Consider the following 26,863-nt stretch of genomic DNA (forward strand, 5'->3'; position numbering starts at 1 on the left):
GGGAAATTAAGGAATGAGCTGGAGAAACAAAGTAAAGTATAAGTTATAAAATAGTTTATTTCCATTGTTGTGACCTCTGACTTTAAATATTTTATGATTAGTAATACTGTCCTTTTTACTTCTTCCTGGAGGTATGGTCTCATTCTGCAGTCCAAACTGGCTGGGAACTCTCTGTGTAGTGCACAGTGGTCTTGAACTTAAGCAACCTTACTAACTTACTCTCCTGGAGTGTGTTATTACAGGCCTGAGTCACATGCTCTGCCAATATATAAGATCAAGCACTGGGAAGATAGTTTGGTGTAGTAAAGAGCTTATTTTTTTGAGGTTGTATTTTAATTACAGTATTTCTCCCTTCCCTTTCCTCCTTCCAAAACCTTCCTTCCCATATACCCTCTCAACTCCTTCAAATTCATGACCTCTTTTTCTGTCAGTTTTTATTGCATGCATGTATGTATTTTTTATATTCATATATTACTAAATATAACCCATTGAGTTCATACTGTTATTTGTATGTATGTTTTTAGTGCTGATTGTTTGGTACTGGACAGTGAATTGGTGTCATCTTCCCTGGGGACAATCACCTCTCCGACTCCCAACTGTATTCAGTTTTTTGTACTTCTTTGTATAGAGTTGAAGCCTTATGGATGTTTTCCCTGCCCATTTGGCCTCCTCATTAGTATCCTCCTTGATTATATCACATTTGGGTGGTCATGTTAGTGAGACCTCATGGAAATAGCTTCTGATGTTACTAGGACTAATATTTCACAACAAATTACCTGAACTTCTGGCTCTAAGAATCTTTTTTTCTCCCTTTCTGCACTGTTGCCTGAGTGTGAGGGAATATTCTTTAGATAAAGCCATTGGGACTGGGTTCCATAGCTCTCAGTATTGATTAGTTCCAGGTTTTTTTTTGCCATATTCTAGTCTGTTGCAAAGAGAAGTTTCTTTGATTGGGATGAAGGCTACACTTGTCAGGCTTGAGCCTTCCTCCCTAAATGGAGACATAGCAAGTGTGGCTCACTTTATTTTTTTAGGTGAACCTAGGTAGTATGCTACAAATTGCAACTTGGTGCTTATTTGGGCACTATCAGGAGTTCATTTTTCATTTTTTATGATGCAGTGTCTGGTAATGTATGTAGAGGTGGCCTTGAGCTGTCATATCCTTACATGTCAGGCTTCCTGAGTGTTTCACATCTGGTATTTTCAAGTTTATTTAGCCACTGGGTTTATTAGGAAGTTCCAGATCATAGTCTCAAAGGATTTGTTCTTTCACTCCTTCATCAAGCGTAACAGCTATATATTCTGTCATTAGGAAACAGTTAACTTATCACAGACATATGTGTTTGCTGTCCTGGTGAACTATAAGTCTCTTAACAGCAGTCACCACAATTAAAATGTTTTCGATTGCTACTGTTGTCTGTCATTGCTTTGGTATTTTTTTTCTGTGTTTAAAATACTGATGTGGGATGTTCTGTGTGCTGCAAATGTTGTTGCTTTTTTTGGTTGGTGAATAAAACTGTTTTGGCCAATAGCCCACCAGAATATAGCTAGATGGGAACTCCAAGCAGTTTACTGAGAAAAAGAAGGCAGAGTCAGGGAGACAGACACCGTGTAGCTGCCGAAGGGGTAAGATACCAGAACATTGTGATACACAGATTTGTAAAAAATGGATTAATTTAATTTTGAAAGCTAGTCAGTAATATGCCTGAGCCATTCACCAAACAATTGTAATTCATGTTAAGTCTTAAGAGTGGTTATTTGGGAGCTAGAGGGTGGGACAAGAAACCTCCAATTAGAAAATACTATTTGAGAGGCATGGGTTAAAGGGTGGCAAGAAAAGGTGATCTTAGATTTTAGTGTATGATTTACTTCTCTCCTCCCCCTTTTCTTGTGAGACAAGCATATAAAAAACTATTTTTAAATACCTCTTGGAGACTCTGGAGCATGATGCACTAAGAAATTTATTATGTTGTATCAGAGGATGAATTTGTTCTGAAAATTTATCTTCTAATAACTGAATTGAAGATGAAGGTTCTGATTATGAGAAAATCAGGTTAAAGCTTGAGCTATTCCAATAGAAATTCTAGTAATTTTTATTTGTAGAAAGTTAAATTTCAGTGTGTGTGTGTGTGTGTGTGTGTGTGTGTGTGTGTGTGTGTGTGTGTGTGGTGTGTATCACATGTGTAAGGGTGCCTTTGGAGGCCAGAAGGTGTTAGATTCTTTGCAGCTGGTGTTACTGATGGTCATGAGCTGTCCAACATGGGTATCGGGAACCAACCTCAGGTCCTGTGGAAGAGGACTCCTAAAACTGAGACATCGGTCCAGCTCTGTGTTTTTTCTTTTAATATTACGGTGATTGTTTATGCAGTTCTGAAAATAATTTCCATATGAGAACCATAGGACTAAATGTAATTAATTATTTTGATAAGGGCTACCCTCCATTTTCATGAGTGGGATGCAGTTTTATTTTTTTCTTCTTGTTTGTGTGTCTTTGTGTGTGTGGATGTGGAGGAGCCAGGTTGAGGTCAGGAATCAACTTCGATGGCCTCTTCACTTTATTCTTTGAGGCAGAGATTCTCAACCAAATCTAGAGCTCTTCCTGGTAGGGCCAGCCTTCCTAGACACCTTTCAAGACTGGAATTCCAGACAGGCTTTCTCTTATACCAGGCATTCACAAAAGGTTCTAGGAATCTAAACTCTTATTACTTGATGCTTTAACTACTAACCCTGATGACTTTTCAAAACAAGTTTTCTCATAAGTTTTGTTTTCCTCTTTCTTAGAATTTGTTTTAGTTCAATAACAATGTAATGTTTTCATAATTTTCATGCATAATCATTAGACATGAAGGTAGAATTTTCTTAATCAGGTTGTTAATTGCCATACAGTTTTGATTTATATTAGTAGGTAGATCCTTTAGTAAAATAATTAAAAGGTTATAATTATTTCCTGTTCCTGTTCTTCAACTCCCAACCCCAATCTCTGAAGAGGCTTAGTGTTGCTGTTGTAATTTAGGAAAAAAAAATAAGTTTTAAAACCCACAGCAAAATATTTTTATTAAAGTGTATGGTAACATTTTTACAATTTTGACAGACAAGCCTGTTAGTTTTTATTTGCAAGCTGTTTTTCATGTATGTAGTGTAAGATGTTTTAGTATAAAGGTAAGTTAATATCTTGGGGTTTCATTTTTACTTTTTAGACACTTAAAAAGCTGATTTTATTCATTGCTCTTTAATTTAGAACAAACTAATCAGTCATTTATTTCTGTTCGACTAGTTTTATGGTTTAAAGCTTATAGCTCTTGACATAACATAAATTTGGTAGGTTTTATACTTAAATACATTTAAACTTAAATCCCATGTTTTACACTTAAAAATTAATGAATGCCTAAGTTGGATTAATAATAAGAGATTTGAATGAATTTCTTTACTTTCTGTCACAGATCCAGGTATTACCTTCCTGCAGACATTCAAATTTTGTTTTTAGCCTGCTTTGGTCTTCATCTTATATATCATATCAGATTTTTCTCTTGTCTTTACTTCTCATTTATTCTATTCATCCTTTTTTATTATTTTGAATTTGACTTATGATTTCAATGTTTTATCAAGATTTGAATCTGTCCCATTAGTGCTTTTTGCCTTTTCTACATTTCTTATGAAGCTGTTCTAGGATTCAAAGTTGGGGTTCATCAGACCCATCTCATCTTTGCCAACAGGCAGTAATGAAAGGCATAATCTCTCAGCTAGAGTAGTATGAATGTTCATAAATACTCTAAGATCAGATGGTGTGCAGACAACATTTTGGGTAAGAAATTGAGAAGCTGTTGTGGAAATGCATTTTCAGAGATTATTTATTATGTAAAGCTTTGGGAAATATTCTTTAGACAGATCTTATTGTTTGCTTTCAACTTTATTTGGTCTGATTCTGTTCTTGGGTTGTGGTATGGTATGTGTGTATAAAGTCACATGTGGAGGATTTTCTAAAATTTCCTTCATTTTAATATATCTCTCTTGTCTCAGCCCTTGCTCTTTGTAAACTCTATTCGATCTTTCTTTGAGTGTCATTGATTTAGCTATTCCCACAATTACTGGGAAAGCATCTGTCTACAGTCTTAATTTCAAAGTGTCTTCCACACACAAATACTATAATGTGTTTTTTTGGGGCATGATGTTTTGATGCACATATTAGCAAATCAGGGTAATTAACATATCCGTCACCTTAAAGCAATTATTGTTTTATTATGGTGATAACATTAAAAATCCTGATCCAGGTGTTGGTGGCACATGCCTTTAATCCCAGCACTGCGGAGGCAGAGGCAGGTGGATCTCTGTGAGTTCAAGGCCAGCCTGGTTTACAGAGCGAGTTCCAGGACAGCCTCCAAAACAATACAGAGAAACCCTGTCTCAAAAGACAAAAAACAAACAAACAAAAAAAAAAAAAGGAAAGAAAAAAGAAAAAAAATTCAAAATCCTTCAAGCTATTTTGAAATGTTCAATACATTACTGTTAGCTATAGTCACCCTACTGTGCATAGTGTGTGCTTATTACATTTTCTATATGGGCACCTCTATTTATGGATAATTAGGTTGAATTTAGGTATACTAATTTTATCTCCTTTGGATATATTCTCAGTGGGATGGCTAGATTGTATAGCGGTTTAGTTTTTAATTCTGGTGTATGTGTGCACTGTAGTTTTCCATTACTATACTAGTTTACAGCTCCACCACATTCTTTCCTCTCTCCACATTCTTGCTAGCCTGCCCACCCTCCCTCCTTCCTTCCCTCCCTCCCTTCTTTTCTTTCTTTTTCTGATAGCCATTTTCACTAAAATGAGCTGTGGTAGTTCAGATTCACATTTCTCTATTGAGTAGCACATTTTTTGAGTTTTTTTTATTCAGAAGATGTTTAAGAAGTTTCATTTATGGTGATTATTACAGTGAATGAAATGGAAAAAATTACCTGACCACAGAAAGTTTAATTCATTTTTAAAAGTCACAGCAATTATTCTGTTAGCAAGAGAACTAAGTCATTCTGTGAAGAAGCAAAATAGATTGCATGAATCTTTGCAAAGATCTTAAAACAGAGTTGCTGTCTTACCTGTTACTTCCTTTCTTCAATCATTCAAAAGTATATAAAGATTGGTGGGTATGCCTTTATAATGTTAACTAAAGTAGATTTTTAAATTTGGGAAACAATAGTGTTTTGTATTAAACTGACTGTGTCTAATTATCAAGCTTAAGACATTGCAAGAAAACATACCTTGATGGTTCTATCAGTCACTGGTTATCCAAAAGGAGGAGTTATAAATTTAAAATACAATAACTTATTTTAGCTACCCACTGACATATCAGAAGTCCTGATTTAATAATTTATGATGACAAATAGGGCTGCTATTCTTATTCAGATTTGTTATAAATGAACAGCCCCCCGTTTCTTATTCTTTCAAGATTCTTCCTGGTTATTTCTCTGAGCGATGGTGTTCATTGACCATTTTGTATGTTTCAATTTATGATTTTGCTAACATTTGGAATTACATTATTAAGTCTCTGACTTTTTTTAGTTGTTTTTTTGGTGTCTTCTGGAAGAGTTTGGAATGTTTGTCTCATATATACATTGCCTTGGATTCTTTAAGGATGATTGTTTTTAATGAAAATGGGCCATTCATTCATATATGTATGTATCTTGTGATGATTTTATTTAAAAACTAAACATCTTAAGTATATTTTAATTCCATGAATTACTCTTTTCCCTTGTATGGTTTTGATAATAATGTCTATTGTGGGCTATGCCTTTTTTTTTTTGAAAACAAAGATTGTCTTTTATTTGATCAAATATTAATCTTAACCACCAAATAAGTAATATGGTCAGTTTCACTAAGGAACTTGAAACCAAAATAAACAGAAAAGGTGTTGTTTGAACATTGGTTTATTGGCCAAGGTGTTCTTTCTATGTCCTGTTCACTTGAGGGTCTACTTTTATCTTCACATTTTATTTAGCACAATCTTAAGCGGTAATCAGTAGGTGCACGTTTATTGGCATACAGCTCTGGCCATATTTGCTCCTCCTTTTTATAAACTAGGGATATTCTGGAAATCATTTTGTAGACCAGGCCTTAAACTCACAGAGACCTGCCTGCCACAGAGAGGTGTATGCCACCATTGCCCAGCTGTTGAATTTTTGTCTAAAAAAATTTATCGATATGCAAGATAGTCAAATAAATCAAGTATTTGTTGATAATAAATTATAAAGAAATTTATTTTAAAATTTTGTAGTCATGAACTTTTACCATCTTAAAGTAGAAAATAAAGTTTACATGCTGAGATGGATTTTTATTTTTACATGTTGAATTAAAGTTAAGATGAAATTCTGACTGAGGGATTAGAGCATCTTTTATGTTTTTAGAGTTAATGGACATTTCATTTTTGTAATTATCAATGCTGAGAAATAAACATCACAGGAATACATAGTACAGAATAGGAGGATGTTCAGGGCCAGATAAAAAGTAGTTGAAAATTCTGCCTTAATCTAAAGCCAAAATTCAATTAACGACTTTAAAAATTAAATTCAAATCAGAACTTAATGCAAAATTTCAAATTCAGACATAATTGAAACTGAAGGTACCACTGATTTGATACTTATGCTGAGAAATGATGGCAAGAAATGATTAAATGTCTGTTTTCTTTAAGTAAACCATTATGTTTTCATGAGTAGAAAATTTGTGTATGTATGGTAAAAAAATGCAGTTCATAACAATTATAATCTAGAGTCTGTGCCAAGTTGTTTCAGATAGTGTTGGCATTGCATGCCATGATGGCAGTCCATTATTGTATATTCAGAACTAAGGCTGCATTGAAGTTATACAGTACAAACATGGGCAAGTGCTGCCAAAAATCCCTCAGATTTATTATATGCTTGATTTTGAATTAATTTTTGGTCATTGAATATTCAGAGACCTCAGTTGTTGCCACATTTAGTTATGTGCCATAGTTTAAGAAGCTGGGTCATACTTTCTCTTGTCCCATGCAGATATTTCTGATATATTTAAAATCCTTTCAATAGATATAAGGTGTGGGAAGCTCTTCAAAATATATAGCTACCATTTTTCAGAATAGGTTTGTTTTTAATCAGATTTTTTTTTCAGTGTTAGGTTTACAGTGAATTTGTGGAGAAAGTACAGGAAACTACTGTTAGGTACCTCATGCCTACACATGTTCCACTTTCCCTCCATGTGTCACCTCAGAGTGGTGTACTTCTTACAACTGTGGGTTCTCTTGTGTCAATGCTTGCCTTTAGCATTCACAGTCTGTCCTCCATTATGTTGATATTAAGTGTTGTATGAATTTTGATAAATGTACATGATGTCTATCTAACTATTAAGAAGTGTTTCACTGCATTAAAATCTCTCTGTATTCTGCCTGGTCATTTCATCTGCACCCTCTAATTTCTGACAGTCACTGGTCACCATAGTTTTACCTTTTCAAGAATGTTACACAGAGTTCTTCTGAAATGCGCAGCCTTTTCAGGTGGCTTCTTTTTGTTCATTTCATTTCATGACGTGGTGAATCAGATATTTTGACAACAAATGATATTTGGATACTGAAGCTTGTTTATAACTTACCTTCTAAAAAACTTCTTGAGTACTTAGGAATAAAGGGAAGAATAAACATCCTTGTCTAAGCTTCTTTGTTGATGTAGGATTTTAACTACTTTGGGCAAGTATCAAATAGTGTGATCATAGTTGCTGTTGATTGATGTATCTTGATAATATTCATTTTATTTAAAAATATTTTTCTTTTTAAATTGACAGGTGTGCCTTGGGATTGCATAACAAGTGAGAAATATATAGATATTTCTGTATTGTGGAATAACCTATCCAGCAATGATAACTTCAGAGTTACCAGTGTTGCAGTAAGTATTATATTTTTTTTCTTTTAACAAAACATGAGTATAACATTACAGGGCTCTGATAAAATATTTCAAAATGGGTTCTGTTACTGAAACAATATATTTGAAATCTAAATACTGGGGTATGTGATTGCTTTGCCTATCCATAACATTGGAATGTCAGTATGTTTTCTGATATTGAACAGATCAGATATTAATGTTATTATATCAGGAGTCAGCCATTAACATCCCTCATGTGGCATGCTGTTTTGTTAATTAAATTGGATCAGAGTTGTATTTACTTCCTACATACTGAATCTAGTTTTGTTTTTGTTTTTGTTATATTCTATGATTGTAACTGTATTGTCTGCAAACTCCAAATTATTTGGTCTCACTATTTAAAAGAAAACATTTATTAATCTTTGTGCTATATTGCACTTTTTCTATACACTAATTGTTTTAATTCACTTCTTTCATTAAGATTCCTTCTTTTATATCAAGTTTGTGATTACTGAGGCATTCTGGTTTCTAGAAAAATCTAAGAGAATACCAGTTGGTGTGTGAGTGTGATACATCTAGATTTGTTGTATTTGTTGTACAGACTTAGAGTTGGAGATTATTATAGAATTTCTTGAAAATGTCACAGGCATATGCAGATGTTGTTTCTTTTATCATTTGCATCCAGATGTAAATTGAGAATCCATATACTTTGATCTATTTGATAATGATAATTTACCTACAGTAGAAGGATTATCAGTTTAGGCAGTTATTTCTTTGGTTTTAGTTTAGTTACAAATGTCTTTTCCAGCAGAAAACCTTCTGGTTGTTCTCCTGGAAGCTTTAAGGCACACAGCTTTCTATGTGTATTTACTTGTTTGACAGATCAATAATACTTTCTCTTTATATAATTTGTGAAATATAGAAGATAAAATTGAATTATTTTCTGTGTTCTTGCTCCATTCCTCTTTACTCGTTCTTTTGGATATAATGCTGAGTTGAGTGGTACTTGCAGAGTCTTTTCTTTATTTGCTTTGTTCTTAAGATCTCTTGTTCTCTCTCATCCAGCTTATTATCTATTTATGCTTATTTGTATAGATGTCTGTGATGATATATTGTTTATAATCTAACAAAGCTTACCTGGAGATCAGAATGCAAAGGTAGCCATAGCCATAGAGGCCAGGCAGTGGTGGTACACACCTTTAATCTCAGCACCCAGGAGACAGAGACAGATAGATGTATCTCTGTGAGTTCAAGGCCACTCTCAGCTACATAAGAGTGAATCAGTTTGAAAGAGAAACAGAGTACAGAGCTCATGCCTTTAACCCCAGCTCTATAGAGATACATAAGATAGGAGCAGGGTCTCAGAGCTGGTCTCAGTTTTTGGGAATTAGTCTCCAGCCACATTGAGTACAAGATTGCCCCAGCCTTGGAAAAGGTAAGAGCTCCCTGGTGGTTTGGCTGCTTGCTTTTCTGATCTTAAGCCCGAACCCTAGTATCTGTCTCTGGGTTTATATTATTTGTGCTACAGATGTCTGGCAGAACTCCTCTGAGTCTTTAAAATTAGGATAGATGTTCCCCTGTGCTCTTAAATTTTCATTATTTTCCTAGTATCGTATTTCACATAATGTTCTTACCACTTCCTAAAATAATAAGCTTTTCATCATATTGTTGTATGCCCTGCTTGTAACATACTTACTGAATATTAAACAGGCACTTATATTAATAACTGATAAAAGTGGAAACAGGCTTATTTGACTATATTTGTAAAGAGGTTGTAGTATTAATATTAGTAGTAGGGATTGTAACTGATAAATTCCACAAAATTGTAATATGTGTATGGGTACTGCATAGTAATCTTTGAGAGCAGGGTAAATGAACTTCAGTTATATAAGCCACCTGGAGAGGATATTTTTGGTTGAGATTAATAAACCTTTTGAGAGTGTATACTTGTCTCTGACCTTTACAGTTATGTTTACTTTATTGTTTTGCTGAAACTACTCATCTATCTAGTTATGTACCCTGTTGTGCTAACTTTGTATCAGTGATGAAAATGCCTGAACCAATCAACTTAGAAAAATCTGCCTGTATGACCTTTATAGCTGTGGTAAGGCAGTTTATCATAGTAGGCTGTACAGGATGAAGCAACCTGCTTACTTCATAATGACTGAGAACAAAGAGAAAAGGGATGTAGTCCTAGAATCCCCTTCATCGATATGCCTTTATTAGACCTCATTTCTTAAAGGTTCTACCATCTCTCATTAGTGCCATTGGATGGTGATCTTATCTTTAAGTTACAAGATGTTAGGAGACACCCAAATTACAGAATAATTCTTCTGCCTCCACATGCTCAGGCCCATCTTTTTTTTTTTTTCTATATTTATTTTTTACATTCCAATCCCAGTTCTTCCTCCCTTCCTCCCCCACACCCTTACCCCGTGGGCCTCCCATCTTCTCCTCAGAGAGGTAAGGCCTCCCCTGGGAAGTCTACTAAGTCTGTTCCATCATTTTGTTGAGGCAGGACTAAGGCATCTCTCCACCCCCAACACTCCTGTGTCTAGGCTGAGCAAGATATCTCTCCATGTAGAATGGTCTCCACTAAGTCAGTTTGTGCATTACAGCTAGATCTTGGGCCCACTGCCAGTGGCCTCATATATTGTCCCAGCCACACCATGTGGATTTCTGCATCTGTTTGTGGAAGAGGGTTCTAGCTTCTCTGGGGTTGTGGATTGTATGCTGGATATCTTTTGCTTTATGTCTGGTATCCACTTATGAGTAAGTACATATTATATTTGTCTTTCTGGTTTTGGGTTACCTCACTCAGGATTTTTTTTTTCTCATGTCCATTTGTCTGTGAATTTTAGGATGTCATTGCTTTTTACTGCTGAGTAATAATACTCCATTGTGTACATATACCACATTTTCTTTATCCATTCTTCAATTGAGGGACATCTAGTTTTTTTCCAAGATCTGGCTATTATGAATAATGTTGCTATGAGCACAGTTGAGCAAATGTCCTTGTGGTGTGAATGTGCCGCCTTTGGGTATATGCTCAAAAGTAGTATCGCAGGGCCTTGAGGTAGGTTGATTCCCTAATTTTCTGAGAAATCGCCATACTGATTTCCACAATGGATATATAAGCTTACACTCCCACCAGCAATGGTGGAGTGTTCCCTTTCTCCACATCCTCTCCAGCATAAGCTGTCATTGGTGTTTTGATCTTAGTCATTCTGATAGGTATAAGATGAAATCTCAGAATGGTTTTGATTTGCATTTCCTTGATGACTGAAGATGTCGAGCATTTCCTTACCTGTCTTTCTGCCATTTGAGATTGTTTTGTGGAGAATTCTCTGTTTAGATCTGTATTCCATTTTTAAAAATTAGGTTACTTGGTAGTCTGAGGTCGAGTTTCTTGAGTTCTTTGTATATTTTAGAGATCAGCTCACTGTCAAATGTGGGGTTGGTGAAGATCTTTTCCCATTCTGTTTCTCATTTTGTCTTGTTGACAGTGTTCTTTGCTTTATAGAAGCTTCTCAGTTTCAGGAGGTCCCATTTATTAATTGCTGCACTCAGTGTGTATGCTACTGGTGTTTTATTGAGGAAGTGTTCTCCTGTGCCAATGCATTCAAGTGTATTTTCCACTTTCTCTTCTATGAGATTCAGTGTGGATGAATTTATATTGAGATTTTTGATCCATTTGGACTTGAGTTTTGTGCATGATGATAGATATGAATCTATTTGCATTCTTCTACATGTTGATAGTTTATACCAGCACCATTTGTTGAATATGTTTTCTTTTTTCCATTGTATATTTTAGCTTCTTTGTCAAAAATTAGGTGTTCATAGGTGTATGGGGTGATATTGGTGTCTTCGATTTGATTCCATTGGTCTACCTGTCTGTTTTTATGTCAGTACTAAGCTGTTTTCATTACTATAGCTCTATAGTAGAGTTTGAAGTTAGGAATGCCTCCAGATGATTCTTCATTGTACAGGGTTGTTTTGGCTTCCCTGGGTTTTCTGTTTTTCCATATGAAGTTGAGCATTGTTTTCTCAAGGTCTGTGAAAAATTGTGCTGGGATTTAATGGGCATTGCATTGAATCTAGATTACTTTAGGTAAGATTGCCATTTTTACTATGTTGATCCTACTATCTGAGAGCATGGGAGATCTTTTCAATGTCTGGTATCTTCTTTAATTTCTTTCTTTAAAGACTTGAAGTTATTGTTATACAGATCTTTTACTTGTTTGATTAGAGTTACCCCAAGATATTGTATGTTGTTTGTGACTATTATAAAAGGATATTTCTCAGATTTCCTTCTCAGCCCATTTGTCATGTGTATACAGGAGGGCTACTGATTTTTTTGAGCTGATCTTGTATCCTGCTAACGTTATTGAAGGCATTTATCACCAGTAGGAGTTCTCTGATGGAATTTTGGGGGTTACTTATTTAAATTATCCTATCATCAGCAAAAAGCCAGAGTTTGCCTTCTTTTCCAATTTGTAACCCCTTGATCTCCTTTTGTTGTCTTATTGCTCTAGCTGGAACTTTGAATACTATGTTGAATAGATATGGAGAGAGTGAACAGCCTTTTATTGTTCCTGATTTCAGTGGGATTGCTTTAAGTTTCTCTCCATTTAGTTTGATGTTGGCTGTTGGATTACTGTATATTGCCTTTATTATCTTTAGGTATGTTCCTTGTATCCCTAGTCTCTCCAAGACCTTTATCACAAAGGTGTGTTGAATTTTTTGAGGGCTTTTTCAGCATCTAGTGAGATGACCATGTGGTCTTTTTTTTTTTCCAGTTTTGTTTATATGGTGGATTACATTGATGGATTTTCATGTTGAACCATCCTTGCATCTCTGCTATGAATACTACTTCTTCATCAGGAATAGTTTTTCTGATGTGTTCTTGGATTTGGTTTGCCAGTATTTTATTAAGTATTTTTGCATCTATGTCCATGAGGGAAATTGGTCTGTAATTCTCTTTCTTAGTTGTGTCTTTGTGTGGTTTGGGCAACAGGGTAATTGTATCCTTGTAAAAAGAGTTTGGCAGTGTTCCTTCAGTTTCTATTATGTGGGATAATTTGAGGAGTATTGGTATTAGTTCTTTGAGCATTTGATAGAATTCTGTACTGAATCCATCTGGGTGGCTCATTCCCATCTTATAATGCAAAATACTTGTAATTCTTTTCCAATAGTCTGCAGAGGTTTTCTTGTCCCCAATCACCCTCATCTAGATTCAAAATCACATAGATATAAGACAAAATCAGTTGTTAAGTCAAAAATCGTATTTCCCTATTTCCAAGGCATGAGGAAAATTCCTGTTCCCAAAGGAACAAATAGGAAAGCAAAAAGGGGAAATTAAACCAAATTAGGAGTAAAATCCAGCAGTAAAATGTCGAATCCTGTAGTTTTATGTAATTTAGAGCAAATGGTGGTGTGTTATGAACCCCAAACAGCTTGAATGGTGCTGTTTTTATGGCCATTGTTTTGTACTGATTTCGCTGGACATGGAGCTCCTGTGTTCTGGCATCTCTAACTTTATACCATCTCTATTATAGCTTCTGCCTTATTCTCAAATCTTTCCTCACCATCTTGCCAATGATTGCTTACAAGCATTAGGAACCTGATACACTCAGTCTTGCCTTTCTGTCATTCTTTTGAATTCTCCATGGAAACCTCCACTTGTCTTGACCTCATTTTTGCATGCCAGTAAACCCAAAATTATGTGAATGATGACAGGGTCTGCCACCAATGCAGCTGTACTCAATCAATTTCCTAGGTGGTCCTCTATAAGCTGAGCAGAGTGAATGGAGTCTTCTCAAAGAAATATTTCCCTAGGTTCTTGTCATGCCTCTGTAGGTATGATTGTTGAGGTCTTGTTGATTCCTGAGGTGCAGTAAGGCACTTTGCTGTTCTGTTAACAGCGCCCTTCCTTCCTTATAATGGGGTACTCATAACCTCAACCACACTCTCCTTGGTAGTACCTTTAGCCACGCTCCTTTTTTTCTTGGAAGCTTCCCATTTTTCAAATCCTTTTTGTTCTGTAGTATTTGGCTGTCAATTATTCTTGTAAGTTTGGCCAAAAGAAGCCAACAGTATCCATGCTGCTTCCTTAGTGCTTTGCTGTTTTTATTTCCTCTGCTGCAGGAAGCATTTCATTTTAGTTTTTAAAAATTCAAGCTTATGTTTATTTGTGTAGTAATAGTGGTTAAAAAGTGAGAGAATAGGAAAAACAGACTGGCCACCAAACAGATTAACCATACTGTATTCTTGACTTACTTAAATACTATGATTGTTGATATATTTGTCTGTCCTCAGTGTTGTGTTAATTATTAAGCAATGTTAAAGTATTATCAGTTCCTATATAATAATTATATTCGTTAATGGTCTAGCTCTAGATATAGTATGCAGAACAGACTCATGCCTTGTTGTCATTACATTTGTAGGTATTAATAAACCACAAATACATAGTTACTGAGGCTCTGAAGGAAAGGTTGGGTATATTTTAATACTTTGAGGAGGTGAGGCAGTACTGGGAATTGAACTTAGGTTCTTACACATACTAGACAAGTATTCTACTGCTAAGCACTACTCTTAGCCCTAACTTCTTTATCTAATAATTTTTCTGAGAAAAAGGTAGGGAACTAAGGTTTGAAGTGGGCGGCATGCCTGGGAGAAGAAGGGAGGCAGGTATTAGTTCTCAACTGAGGAAATGGCATTTTCAAAGACCCTTAGGTAGGAGCATGCATGGTATGTTGATACACTTTATACAAAGCCTTTCTTTAAATTTTGTTTTTATGTTTGAGAATTGAGTCATATGAAATTACACCTGAGTAGAGAGAAATAACAATCATAGGAGACCGCCAAGTCATGTTAAGAATTGTATTCCTCTTCTCTAGCTGTGGGAAAATTTCAGGGGAGGGTGAAGAACATAATATGATACATATAATTAAAAATTAACTGACTGCAGTGTAGTAATTACAGGAGTAGAAGGCCAGCACTAGCAAGATGTGTTAGGAAGAATTTGTAATATCTTGGCCAAATGCTAAGTTGAATGGTGAAAATTATTTTATGAGATTTACTGATTTTATATACTTTTAGCTGATGTCTCATACTTTTACAAATGAGAATGTAGACCTTTTATAGAGATTTTGAAAAGTAGCTGCTCAGAATTTGAATTCGCACATCATTGACCCAGCATTTCCTTTGTGCCCATCACAAAGAGAGACTGTGATATGTAATGTGACTGACTTGTCTATGTGGATGATCTTGGATACTTTTACAATAGTGCAAGACTGCAGTTACCCTGAGTAGTCACTGATAGAAGAATATTTTAAAAACCCCTGCATGCCTTATGTTAAACCTTTATGGAGGGAGTGCCATGTATTGTACTAGTAGATTGGAATATATTCATTCAGACCAGACTTTAAAATTGAAACACACATACATATATAAACATATTGAAATATATAAATAATATATTGTGCATATTCACATAAAATATTTTAGTAGGATTTGATTTTTCTTTCATTGGTTTTCTTGAGACAAAGTTTCTCTTGTAATAGCCCTGGAACTCGCCTTATAGACCAGTCTGGACTCAAACACAGACATCTACCTGCCTCTGCCTCCTGAGTGCTGGCATTAAAGGCATGTATATATATATCCTTTGCCAGGCAGTAGTAATACATATATGCTTGCTTGGTGTCTGTGGAAGTCAGAAGAAGGTGGATCCCTTGAAACTGGAGATACCTGAGTCCTATGCAATAACAAGTGTTGTTGACTACTTAGTCATCTCTGTAGCCACTGTAGTAGGGTGCTAATTAGCATGCTAATGGTAAGGTCTAGGAGAGTGAGACTGAAGAGTCAAGGTGAGGAAAGTACAGCTTTTTCTTGTGCTGTCTTTTTCCACGTTTTGTTATTAAAGTCTAATTCCACATACTCATAATAAGTATGCATATATACAAAATAAAGTGTACTAGCTGTTGTTAACAATAGTTCTGACTTTTAAATTGGCTTCAGCTGGCAGTATTAATTAAATCATCCATACCTGCTGATTTCTTGTGTCACTAAACTAAATTATTCCCACACAAATTAACTTCACTAATGGTTTAATTACTGTATGATGGAACTGGATTTCTCCTGTAGCTATCTTGGACCTTTCTCTAATGTCAAAAGCTTTTGGCTAGTTTGTCTAGCTAAGACAAATACAAAATATTTGTAGTTCAATGTCCTCACATAGAAATACAAGAATTCAAGTTCAGTTTGAAATGTAAGTGATTCTGCCATGTATTAAATCTGTGCCTGTCTATTGGTTTATTAGATGATTTCCTCATTTATAAAACTCAGACAGTAATGTTATTATGCATATGTTTTGCTAAAACATGGACTAGCAGTAGTGTATGGTAAACAACACAAGAGAGTAGTCTGTCCTATAATGGAGAATAAAGCAGTTAAGTTTTATTGTTTGGAGCAAGTAAGAATGAGTAGATCAAGGATGGACAAAGAATTGTTACTATTTCAGATTTTAAAAAGATTATCCCCCAACACCAAACAAGAAGATAACTAGTAGAAAGGTCTCTCAAGACCCTAACTTTGCTAGGTAGATGTTCTTTTTGTTCTAAGTGGGTTAGCTATTTATACAGCGGTCTGTGCCCCTGTAAGTAACCCTAACTAAACTCACTATTTCATCAGAAAAAGCTAAAATATTCTTTGAACATAGTGTGTTTGTTTTTTACATATTGTCTATGTCCAGATCTATCCTGTGGTGTGAGATTCTAGTAGAAGACTTGAAGGTAAACAAGTCTAAAAGGTTACTATGTTACTTTTAGGAAAAAGCTTACTGACCCTCAATTATTCTTCACAGCAGTTTGTTTGAAATGTATCTGCCATATTTCAAATCCCAGATTGCCTTTGAAGATCTGCAAGTGGTGGTGAGCAATGTAGTGTGAGAATATTACTAGCAGTAGTGTATAGACTGGTGTGCACATGGAAATGTATAGAGTAGCTTTCACAGTGAATAGGGTAGAGCTAGGGAAATAAAGTGAGGTGGGTTCACTCCCCTCCTTTTAAAAGTTCTTGGTAATAATAGAGCTAATGTGAGGCCACTGTTTTTTATATTTAACTCCTCAACTCTGCCCCCCATTGCCCCCCCTCCCTATCTACCCATATTCATGTTTTTTTCCTGTTAAGCTGAAAATTTATGTTTGTAGGAGGTATAATAGAGTAATACAATTTATTAATTTGATTAATAGGATAATTCTGAAGATACTAAATTTTATATTTTAGTATGCACTAACTGAAAATAAGTTGATTAGTATTATTTCTATGAACATAGATATAGAAGCAAGTGTAGTTGTGCGTAATTTTAGTTGTGATATTGGTGAATTTGAGGTGGCTGTTAAAGAAGTATTTTTAAAGCATTTAGAGCATTTTAAAGAAGCATTTCACTCATACAAGTTAATAATCTTGAATAAAAGATCTGGAATTTGGTCAAGTGTTCTGTTAAGGCATTAAAATTATTTATATAGTAGCTGTACATTATGTATAAGATCTACAAAGGATTGTAATGTGTAGCATAAATTCTCTTTGATCTTAATAATAAAAACTCAGAGTCAGCTATCAGGGGGTGGAAGCTGAAGGATCAGAGAAGCAGAGTGGCCATCCATTGGAGTTCTTACCTCCACCAATGCTCAGATCAAAGGAGCAATCCTGTCCTCAGACTGTACCCTCAGACTGCCTCCTCAGACTTCTTCAGACTGTCCGCTTCAGACTGCACTGCACTTTTGTCTCCTCCAGCCTTATATTCATCTTTCCACCAAGCCATATCAATCCTGTCTCCACCTCCCTAGTGTTGGGATTAAAGGCATGTGACCCCAAGTGCTAGGATCACTTTTGTGTGAGCTCTGTTTCTGGTAGACTGTATCAATTTTGTATAGCCTAGGGTGAACTTGAACTAGCAGAGATCCATGTTCCCCTGTCTCTCAATTGATGGAATTAAAGGTGTGTACCACCACTGCCTGGCCTCTATTGCTGACTTGTTTGGCTAGCTCTGCACTCTCATCTTCAAGCAAAGCTTAATGTATTATAGTATAAAAAAAATATTACCATAGTAATGCAATAAAATGCCAGAATAACACACATTAAGAACTGAACTTTAAGGAAGGGTTCAATAATACATGGAGGGAACTAAGTAAGAAGAATATTAATGAAGCAAGTTGAGAAGTTTGTGAGTTGGACTTCTATTGGATGTGTATCCTTCCTGTTAATTTTATTTTCATTTTTCTGTAGGCGTTTAAAAGTGTTATTGAGGTAGAATTTGGTACTGTGTTGATTAGTCAGAATCAGGGCATAGAATATTTATGAATTTTGTAAGCTGATTTAGTACAATACAGCCACTATAAAAACTTAAATTATGTAAACTTAAAATGCAGTAAATCAGTGTCTGGGATGATAGCTTAGAGGTTAAATATAAGTATTCACAGGCAAGAGTATTGTGGAGTGAACTACACAACACACACACACACACGTAAATGAAATAAATCACATTAAGATAGAATATTCAGAATTTATTATTGCAATTAAAACATTTATTGTTTTATTGAGGTTGATATTTTTTACCTCAGACATGTTGTGTAAATGGATTTTCTTTTTTACTTTATTTGGAAACAGTTAAACAGTTTTAAATGGTGTGCTGTTTACCACTTTCTAGTGATGGCATATTGGAATTTTTCAATTGGTTACAGGGAGAATATTTATACCAAGAAAACTAGCAAATGGTGCTTGTTTTTAAATATACATTTGTTAATGTATATTTAAGAAAATGATAAGTTATTACTAAAGTGGATTAAACTTAAAGATGCTTTGGATAGTCAGTTATAATAACTTTTAAAGTTGGAAATACTCTTCCAGTATTGAAAATTATTAATCTGATAAAGCAAAGAAGTCTCTCATATCATTGACTACCAAGCAAAGTTCCACCGAATGTCTTTTTCATTATACTAATCCTTTTCATTAAAAAGAACACTAATAGTTTGACAAAAATAGTTATTTTATGATATCAAGTTAGTTGCATGGAATTTACAATGAAGAGGATTGTATTTTTAATTATTGTTCATTTTTATTCTATGGATCTTTTAGATCTCTGGTTTTCCCCACCACTGTCACCCCCCCCCCCCCCGTTTCTTTATGTAGCTCTGGCTGTTCTGGAACTTGCTCTTTAGACCAGGAAGGCCTTGAACTCAGAGATATGCCTGTTGGGTGACATATGTAATGTGCTTCTTCCCACCAACCTGGTACCAGAACCACATCAGTCCCAAATGAACATGCAAGATGCTATATTAATTATGAAGCTGTTGGCCGTTTGCTATGGTTTCTTAATGACTAACTCTGACTTAATTATTAGCCCATAATTACTATTATATATTTTTATAATGACTTATCTTTCCAAGGACTCCATCCTGATGCGTCCTCTCCTCCCAGGATCACCTCTGTCTCTGCCTCTTAAGTGCTGGAATTAATGGAATGTACGACCATCACCCAGCTTCAGATGCTTTTTTTTTTAAATATAATTTTTATAGATTGTTTGGAAATTTTAATTATAACCCCAATCCCACTCTCCTCCCAGACCCTCCCTATCCTCCCTTTGCCTTTGTAGTGCCTTCCCCAAAGAAAATTAAAAACACAAACAAAAATATTAATTAAAACAAAACAACAAAAAAGCAAAATAAGCAAATAACCACTTCATTCCTCTGTCTTTCTAGTTTCTCCATCACCGTTTCATCTGTCTTAGTGGCACTTGGAACTGCTGATCATGCAGTATACCTCTTTGTCCAAACTGCTTTACTTGCAAATGTTCATTGTGTAATGAGTTATTGGTCTGGTTAAGGCCCGTGACTTCTGGTACACCATCAATAATGGACCCTCATCCAAAATCCTCTTGTGTATTCTGCTGTTGCCCTGAGTCATAGATATCTTGTGGCTCTGGTTTCACAGGACCAGTTCTTTCATGAGCTCATAGATTGGGTAAATGTTGAAATGGGCCAACTCAAAGCCCTACATGTGTGCCTGGATGGTAACTGAGATGGTTAATCAGGGTCACTCAGACTGCCCTCTTCAGGCAAGGGATGGAGCCAGCTCTCCTGTGTCAGTGGTGAGGGGCGGTTCTATTATTTTAAAGAGCCACATGCTGTGTATCACCTTCCATGATTTTATAAATTTCCTGTTAAGCTGTTTTTTTATTTTTGAAGAATTAGTCTTGCTGTCATATTGTATAGTTATATTTTATAGTGCAGCTGACATTTCCACATTAATTTATTTTATTTTGGGGATAAACTTTATTTGGTGCTATATGAATGACATTAGATATAGAGTACATTTCTTGGTTTACTGAAGTTTCTGAAAAGAGAGAAATACTAACTGCTGCTTGTCAGTGATCCTAGGTAAGGGAAGTAGTAGAACTGAACTGCATTGTATTTATTAATTAATTTGTTCACTACAATAATCTGACATTTTCTAGGGATTCAACTAATGAAACTACTGCCCACTCTGATGCTGGCAGCGAACTTGAAGAAACAGAAGTCAAAGGAAAACGAAAAAGGGGTCGTCCTGGCCGGCCTCCAGTATGTATTATATTTGTCTTTGTGCTTCAATGCTTTCCCATAAATAATCTTGATATGATTTGCTTGTCAGTTATGATATTATGATATTAAAGCTGTTAATTGTGGTTTTTATTCCAGTGACACAACAAGAGATTCTTGGGAACCTTCTTTGGCTTAGCAATGTCAGAGAAGGCCTTTGCTGTCTGTACTTGAAAGCACAGAGGAAATGTTGAATGAAGTTCAGTTAAGACATACTGCTCTCTAATTACATTCATTCATTCATTGTAGCTCCTGAATGTGCATTTTGAAGTAGGTTCTAAGTGGGCATTTTGATAGTAATATTTTAAAACTTGAGGCAAAATTTAATAAATAGGCTTAATGAGTCATGAGTTGAAAGTTTAGTTCAAGGTGACCTTACTTTGAAGGAGTATTTTAAAAATTCTGTGTTTAGCCGGGCGGTGGTGGCGCACGCCTTTAATCCCAGCACTCAGGAGGCAGAGGCAGGTGGATCTCTGTGAGTTTGAGGCCAGGCTGGACGAACAGCCTCCAAAACAATACAGAGAAACCCTGTCTCGTAAATACCCCCCCCCCCCAAAAAATTCTGTGTGTCATTTACCATTTAAACATAATAAACATTAGAGATAGTAACAATAAATCAAGAAGTTAGGATTTACTGTTCTCGTTCATATATAATCTGATTTGCTATTAATGTTTTCCTGTCTTACAAAAGATCTTATGAAAAATCTTAGTCTTCATAATAGAATAAGCCTTTCCTGTATTTTCATTACTGAGCTTCAAAAATTATCCAGTATGGCTAGTCTTTTTTCATTTCTCCACCTTTTTCTCCTATATTTTTAAAGGTCAATCTAGACATTATTCCTTCTGTAACTGGTTCAGTTTGTGTGTCTTTGTATTCAACAAGCTATCCTGTCTTCTTATCTTGCAATTAAGCATAGAAAGCTTTTTTTAAAAATCATCATAAGGTGTGAGTCTTTCTCCCCACCAAAACAAGTCATCACTGCAGCATTAATATCCCATCTAGTTATTCTGTAAGCTGCTTTACTTTTGAGGTTTCACTCTCCAATACTTTTATCACCCCTTGCCTTCCAATGTCATTCTCAAAGCCTTCCTGTTTGTTGTCCCTGTGCTTTTGACCAACTGTGTGTATGAGATTCTCTCCATTTACTTCTTGGATTTGACGAATTTAGTTGAATAGCTTACAGAATTTAGGGAAACTCCTTTAACAATCTATTGTCAGTATTGCAGCTAAAGAGAAAATGGAGCAAGGTTTGGGAGAAGGGTTACGACATTTAGGGCCAGTTAATTTATGCCATCTTCAGGAACTTTATCATATTCAGCTGTCCGGAATCCCTTTGAACCGCAGTCTTTTGACTTGTTGTGGAAACTTCCTCACATATATAATGCTTTTAGATCAGATGGGGAATCTTAGCAAGACTTGTATGCATTAGCATGTTTCTTTTTGCTGTATAGAAGCATTTTAGCTTGACGTGATCCCATTTGTCTCTTGTAGTTTTGTTACATGTGGATTTGAGGTCTTTCCCAAGAAGTCTTTTCCTTATCATTATTGTAAGGTGTTTCCTATTTTTTTTTTCTCCTACCAGGTTAATGGTTTTTGGTTGTACATTTAAGTCTGTTAATCCAGATTTTGGTAACTGGTGAGACATACAGTTTCATCTTTCTATACATACATCTACCTGTTGACTCTCTTTTCTGTGATGTGTGTTCTGAAGACTTTACTTTAAAACAACTGATTATTTCTGTATCTTGATTTGTTCTATTGTCCTATATCACTGGTTTTTTTTTTTTTGGGCTGGCAATATGTCCTTTGAGTGTATACAGCCTTGCAGTGTGATTGAAGTTAGGTTTTGATGTTTTTACTTTGCTCTTTTTGCTCAGATTTAAAATTGGCTGTTTGGAGTCTTTTCTGGTATCATTCAGTTTTTTGGATTATTTTATTTCTTTGAAAAAATATCATTGGTATTTCAATAATGATTGTTTTGAATCTGTAGATTGTTGGGCAATGGAAGCATTGTTATGATACTGCTTCAATTCGTGAACATGCAATATATTTACACTATTTTCTCTCTTTACTTTGATTTATCATTGCTTTAAAATATTTGTTTTAGAGATATTTTAATTTTGGTTATGTTTATTTTTAAATATTATTTGAATGAATAAATAGAATTTATTTTCATCTCTTATTTTTATTAGTTCTTTAAAAATCTCATATAGTATATTTTGATCATATATACCTTTCCCCAACTCCTCTCAGAACCATCTCTAATTCCCTACTCACCCTCCTTTGTGTCTTTAAAAAAAAACCCCATTAAGTATAGTTTATGGTGCCTATATCCTCTTTAATATGTATCCTTCATTGGACTGTGGTGTATCTATCAGGGCATACACCCTTAAAGAAAACTGTCTTTCCATCTCAAAGCAGCTGTTGATTACCAGTAGCTCCTTAACTAGGGATTGAACTTCATGCCCACTTCCATTTCCATTCTGGGAGGGAGGCAGGGAGGGAGGGAGGGAGGGAGGGAGGCAGGGAGGCAGGGAGGGAGTGATCAATCGATCTTCTCTGTAGTCTGTAATGGTCTTTGAACCTTGAGTAGAGGGATTTAACACTCTGCAATCTCTATTCTCTGCATATTGATAAGTTGTGGTTCTCTGTGTTGAACTGACATCTGATACAAAAGGAAAAAAAGCTTCTCTGATGAGGGTTTGAACTAATTGAATATAATATTAAATAATTAGGAGTTGATTTAATACTGTGTACATTTAACAGGGTAGTAGTAGTAATAATAGCAGTAGTAGTAGTAGTAGTAGTAATAGTAGTAGTAGTAGTGGAAGAAGAAGAAGAAGAAGAAGAAGAAGAAGAAGAAGAAGAAGAAGAAGAAGAAGAAGAAGAAGAAGAAGAAGAAGATAGGACCTGTCTAGCCTCAGGTTCTTAGTCCTTGTAATGATGCCAGCTATAGATTGCAGCTGGTGGAGCTATGTCCATGTCATTATTGCATCAGTGGGCATGTCTGGTCAACTTGGTTCATTTTTCTAGTGAACAGGGTTCACACTTGGGTAATATTGGTGATTTCTTTTCTCCTCCAGTAGTGTATATAATAGTAGTTTCCATCATTGTGAAAGCTAGCCAGTAGGGATGAAACTTCTGGGTCAATGCCAGCTTGTTTTATCTATGTGCTAGGGTTTAGTTGTATTCTTCAGCCATATCTTATTGTCACGTTCTGGTGGGTAATCAAGAACACTGACAATTTTTATAAATATTTATTTATTTTATGTATATGAGTGACCTGTCTTCATGCACACCAGAAGAGGGATCCTGGAAATTGAACTCGAGACCTCTATGAAGAGGAGTCAGTGCTCTTAACTGCTGAATCATTTCTCCACCCCTGCTTTATGTTATCTTATGGTGCCTAGTAGGGGTGTTATTTCTTTATTATAGGTAATTCCATTTAAACTATATATGTGTATGTATATATTTTAGGAAACTTATTCATTAAGAGGTTTCCATATGAAAGTTTCTGTGTCTTTAGTGTTAGTTTTCCTTCTGCCCTTCTATCCCCTCTCTTTAAATACTTCCTGTACCATTCTCCCTCTTTAATACTTTGTATCACTTTGTTCCATCTCCCTTCCTTGAACACATCCCCAATTTCACCTGCCCTGTACTAATTTCCTGATGTGTATGGGTATTCCAGATGTAACTCAAATTATCTGAAGAGTTAAGGCTAACATCTGAAATTGAAAGAAAATACACATCTTTCTGCATCAGAATAACCTTACTCAGCTCCATCTATAATTTCACTTTTCTTAACAGCTGAATAATATTCCACTTTCTAAATATACCTTTTCATTATCCAAACATCAGCTGATGGCTGTTTCTGTTTCCAGCTATTGTGAATAGACATCAATAAACATGGATGAGCAAATATTTATCTAGAAGGTTATAGAGTCCTTTGGTTGTATGCCTAGCAGTAGTTTAGGTGGATCACATTGTAGATCCATTTCTAGCTTTTTGAGTAACCTTCATACTGATTTCTATAGATTGTACCAGTTTGCATTATGACCATCGATGAATAAATATTCCTGTTTCTTCACATCTTTGCCAGCATTTGCATTTTGATTCTTAGTCATTCTCATTGAGGTAAAATAAAATATCAAGATAATTTAAATTTGCATTTTAACCTAATAGCTATCGATGTTAAACACATATTTTTAAATGTTTCTCAGCTAATTGTGTTTTATCTTTTAATTCCCTTTCCTACTTTCTAAAAAATTGTTTTAAATTATGTATGTGTCTGTATGCAAATGAATGTGGGTGCTCACAGAGGCCAGTGGATTTGAATACCCTGGAGCGGGAATCATAGACTAAGCAATGTGAATGCTGGAAATTGAACTCAGGTCCTCTAGAAGAGCAATACTTTTTCATAACCACTGAGCTTTCTATTCAGCCCCTCCATGTCCCATTTTTTAAATTGGGTTTTTGTTTTCTTGATTTTTTTTTAGAGTGTTTTATTCTTTGTGTGTTGTAGATACTAAGTCTCTGTAGGATTTTTATTCATTTTGTAGGCTGCCTCTTCACTTGGATCATGGTGTCCTTTAGTTTGATGAGGTTCCACTTATCAATAATTCACCTGTGCAGTTGGAGTTCTGTTCAGAAAGCTCTTTTCTGTGCCAGTGAGTTCAAGCATATTCTGTGTCTTCTTTGAGATTCAGGGTATGAGGTCTTACCTTGACACCTGGAGTTGAATTTATGTATGGTAAAAGAATATTTGAATCTATATTTATTAGAAATACTAACCTATTATCTTTGTCATTAAGTTTTTGGTTTTAGTATTAGGGTGATACTGGCTTTGTCAAAAGAATGGTAAGTTTCCTTCAATTTTTATTTTGTGGAATACTTTGAAGAGTATTTGTGTTCTTACTTGAAGGTCTTGTAGAATTCTTATCAGACTCCAACTGTCGTCTGGCTTTTTTTGAGGGGGGGTTTACTTGCTGTTTCTATTTCCTTGGATGTTATGGGTCTATTTAAAGTGTTTATTTCTTCCTGATTTAGCTTTGCTAAGCTATAAATCTAAAGCGTCACCATTTCTCTTGGATTTTTTAGCTTTATAGGAATATAGGTTTTAGAAATATGTACTTAGGATTCTATGAATTACCTCTGTCTGTTGTAATGTCTCCCTTTGAATCTAATTTTATTAATCTGGATCTTCTTTTTCTTTTGATTAATTTGACTAAAGATTTGCTTTTCTATTTACTATTTTCAGTGAACAAACTCCTTTTAATTGATTCTTTGTATTTTTGTTTATATGTTATTGATTCCAGACCTTATTTTGATTATCTCCTCATTCGCTTGAGATAATAGTCTCACTGTTTAGTCCTGATTGGCCTGACACTCAGAGAGAACCGTCTGCCCTCTTTTTCCTCTGTGCTGTTTAAGGCTTGTCCTACGTCACCAAGCCCAGTCCAACTACCCCTTTTGGGTGTTGTTTGCTCTTGTTTCTCCAAGACCTCTAGGTGCATCATTAATTTATAGATCTTTTTAAAAACTTTTAAAATTGTACACATTTAGTGCTATGATCTTTCTTAGGACTGTATTCATTGGAGTGTCTCATAGTTTTTAGTATTTTGTGTTTTCATATTTTTTCTATTCTAGAACCTTTTTTTCTTGACCTTATCCTTGACCCCTTTGTCATTCAGTAACATCTTGTTTAGTTCTAATGAGTTTGTGTACATCCTGAAGTTTTTATTGCTATTGCTATTCAGCTTTATTCCATTGTAGTAAGATAGAATGCATGATATGATTTCAGTTTTGTATATATTGAGTCTTTTTTTGTGTGTGTGTCCTAATGCATGGTCAGTTTTGGAGAAATTTCTGTAGGCTGCTTGGTTCATGCCATGTATGTTGGAACATGGTCCAAGAATGGAGTCCTGTGAAGGGAATTTTGAGTGATTGTGAGAAATCTCCAAGAAAATAATGGATGAATCTTATGGCCTCAGTTACTTTTTTTTTTAAAAACACTAAATTGTTCTTGGAGTTTAACTTCAGCTGTTGTTATTTATTCATACACCTCTGTGGAAGAAAAACATGTTTTTACTACATGTGGCTTCTTGTCCTTTATTCATGTGACTCTTAACACCCAGAGTATAAATTGTCTGATGTTCCGAATACAATTAGTTATCGCATGAGACTTCAGTCTGCCTAATTTATCAGCTCCATTTCCCAAGTCTCACCTCCTCCAGAGTGACACACATGTATTAATCATTAGGATTGCTTTCTTGAATTTTTGTCTGATTATTTTTACTTAAACAAATTGTGCATTGTATGCTGTGCTTTTGTGTGTGGTGTGTGTACT

At 35.2% G+C, this 26,863-nt stretch overlaps 1 protein-coding gene across 2 annotated transcripts in view; it reads left to right on the forward strand.

Annotated features, from left to right (window-relative positions):
- Stag1 (stromal antigen 1) overlaps window positions 1–26,863 on the forward strand; it is a 272,956-nt gene that overhangs the window by 50,598 nt on the left and 195,495 nt on the right. For both annotated transcript variants that reach the window (XM_040740365.1, XM_005072015.4), the window contains exons 2-3: window positions 7,805–7,905; window positions 20,396–20,498. In XM_040740365.1, coding sequence (XP_040596299.1) covers window positions 7,877–7,905; window positions 20,396–20,498 — 132 coding nt within the window. In that variant the 5' untranslated portion in view covers window positions 7,805–7,876. The remainder of the gene's footprint in view (window positions 1–7,804; window positions 7,906–20,395; window positions 20,499–26,863) is intronic.

Source organism: Mesocricetus auratus, unplaced genomic scaffold (genome assembly GCF_017639785.1).
Source record: "Mesocricetus auratus isolate SY011 unplaced genomic scaffold, BCM_Maur_2.0 Super-Scaffold_100691, whole genome shotgun sequence".
Classification (NCBI taxonomy): Eukaryota; Metazoa; Chordata; class Mammalia; order Rodentia; family Cricetidae; genus Mesocricetus; species Mesocricetus auratus.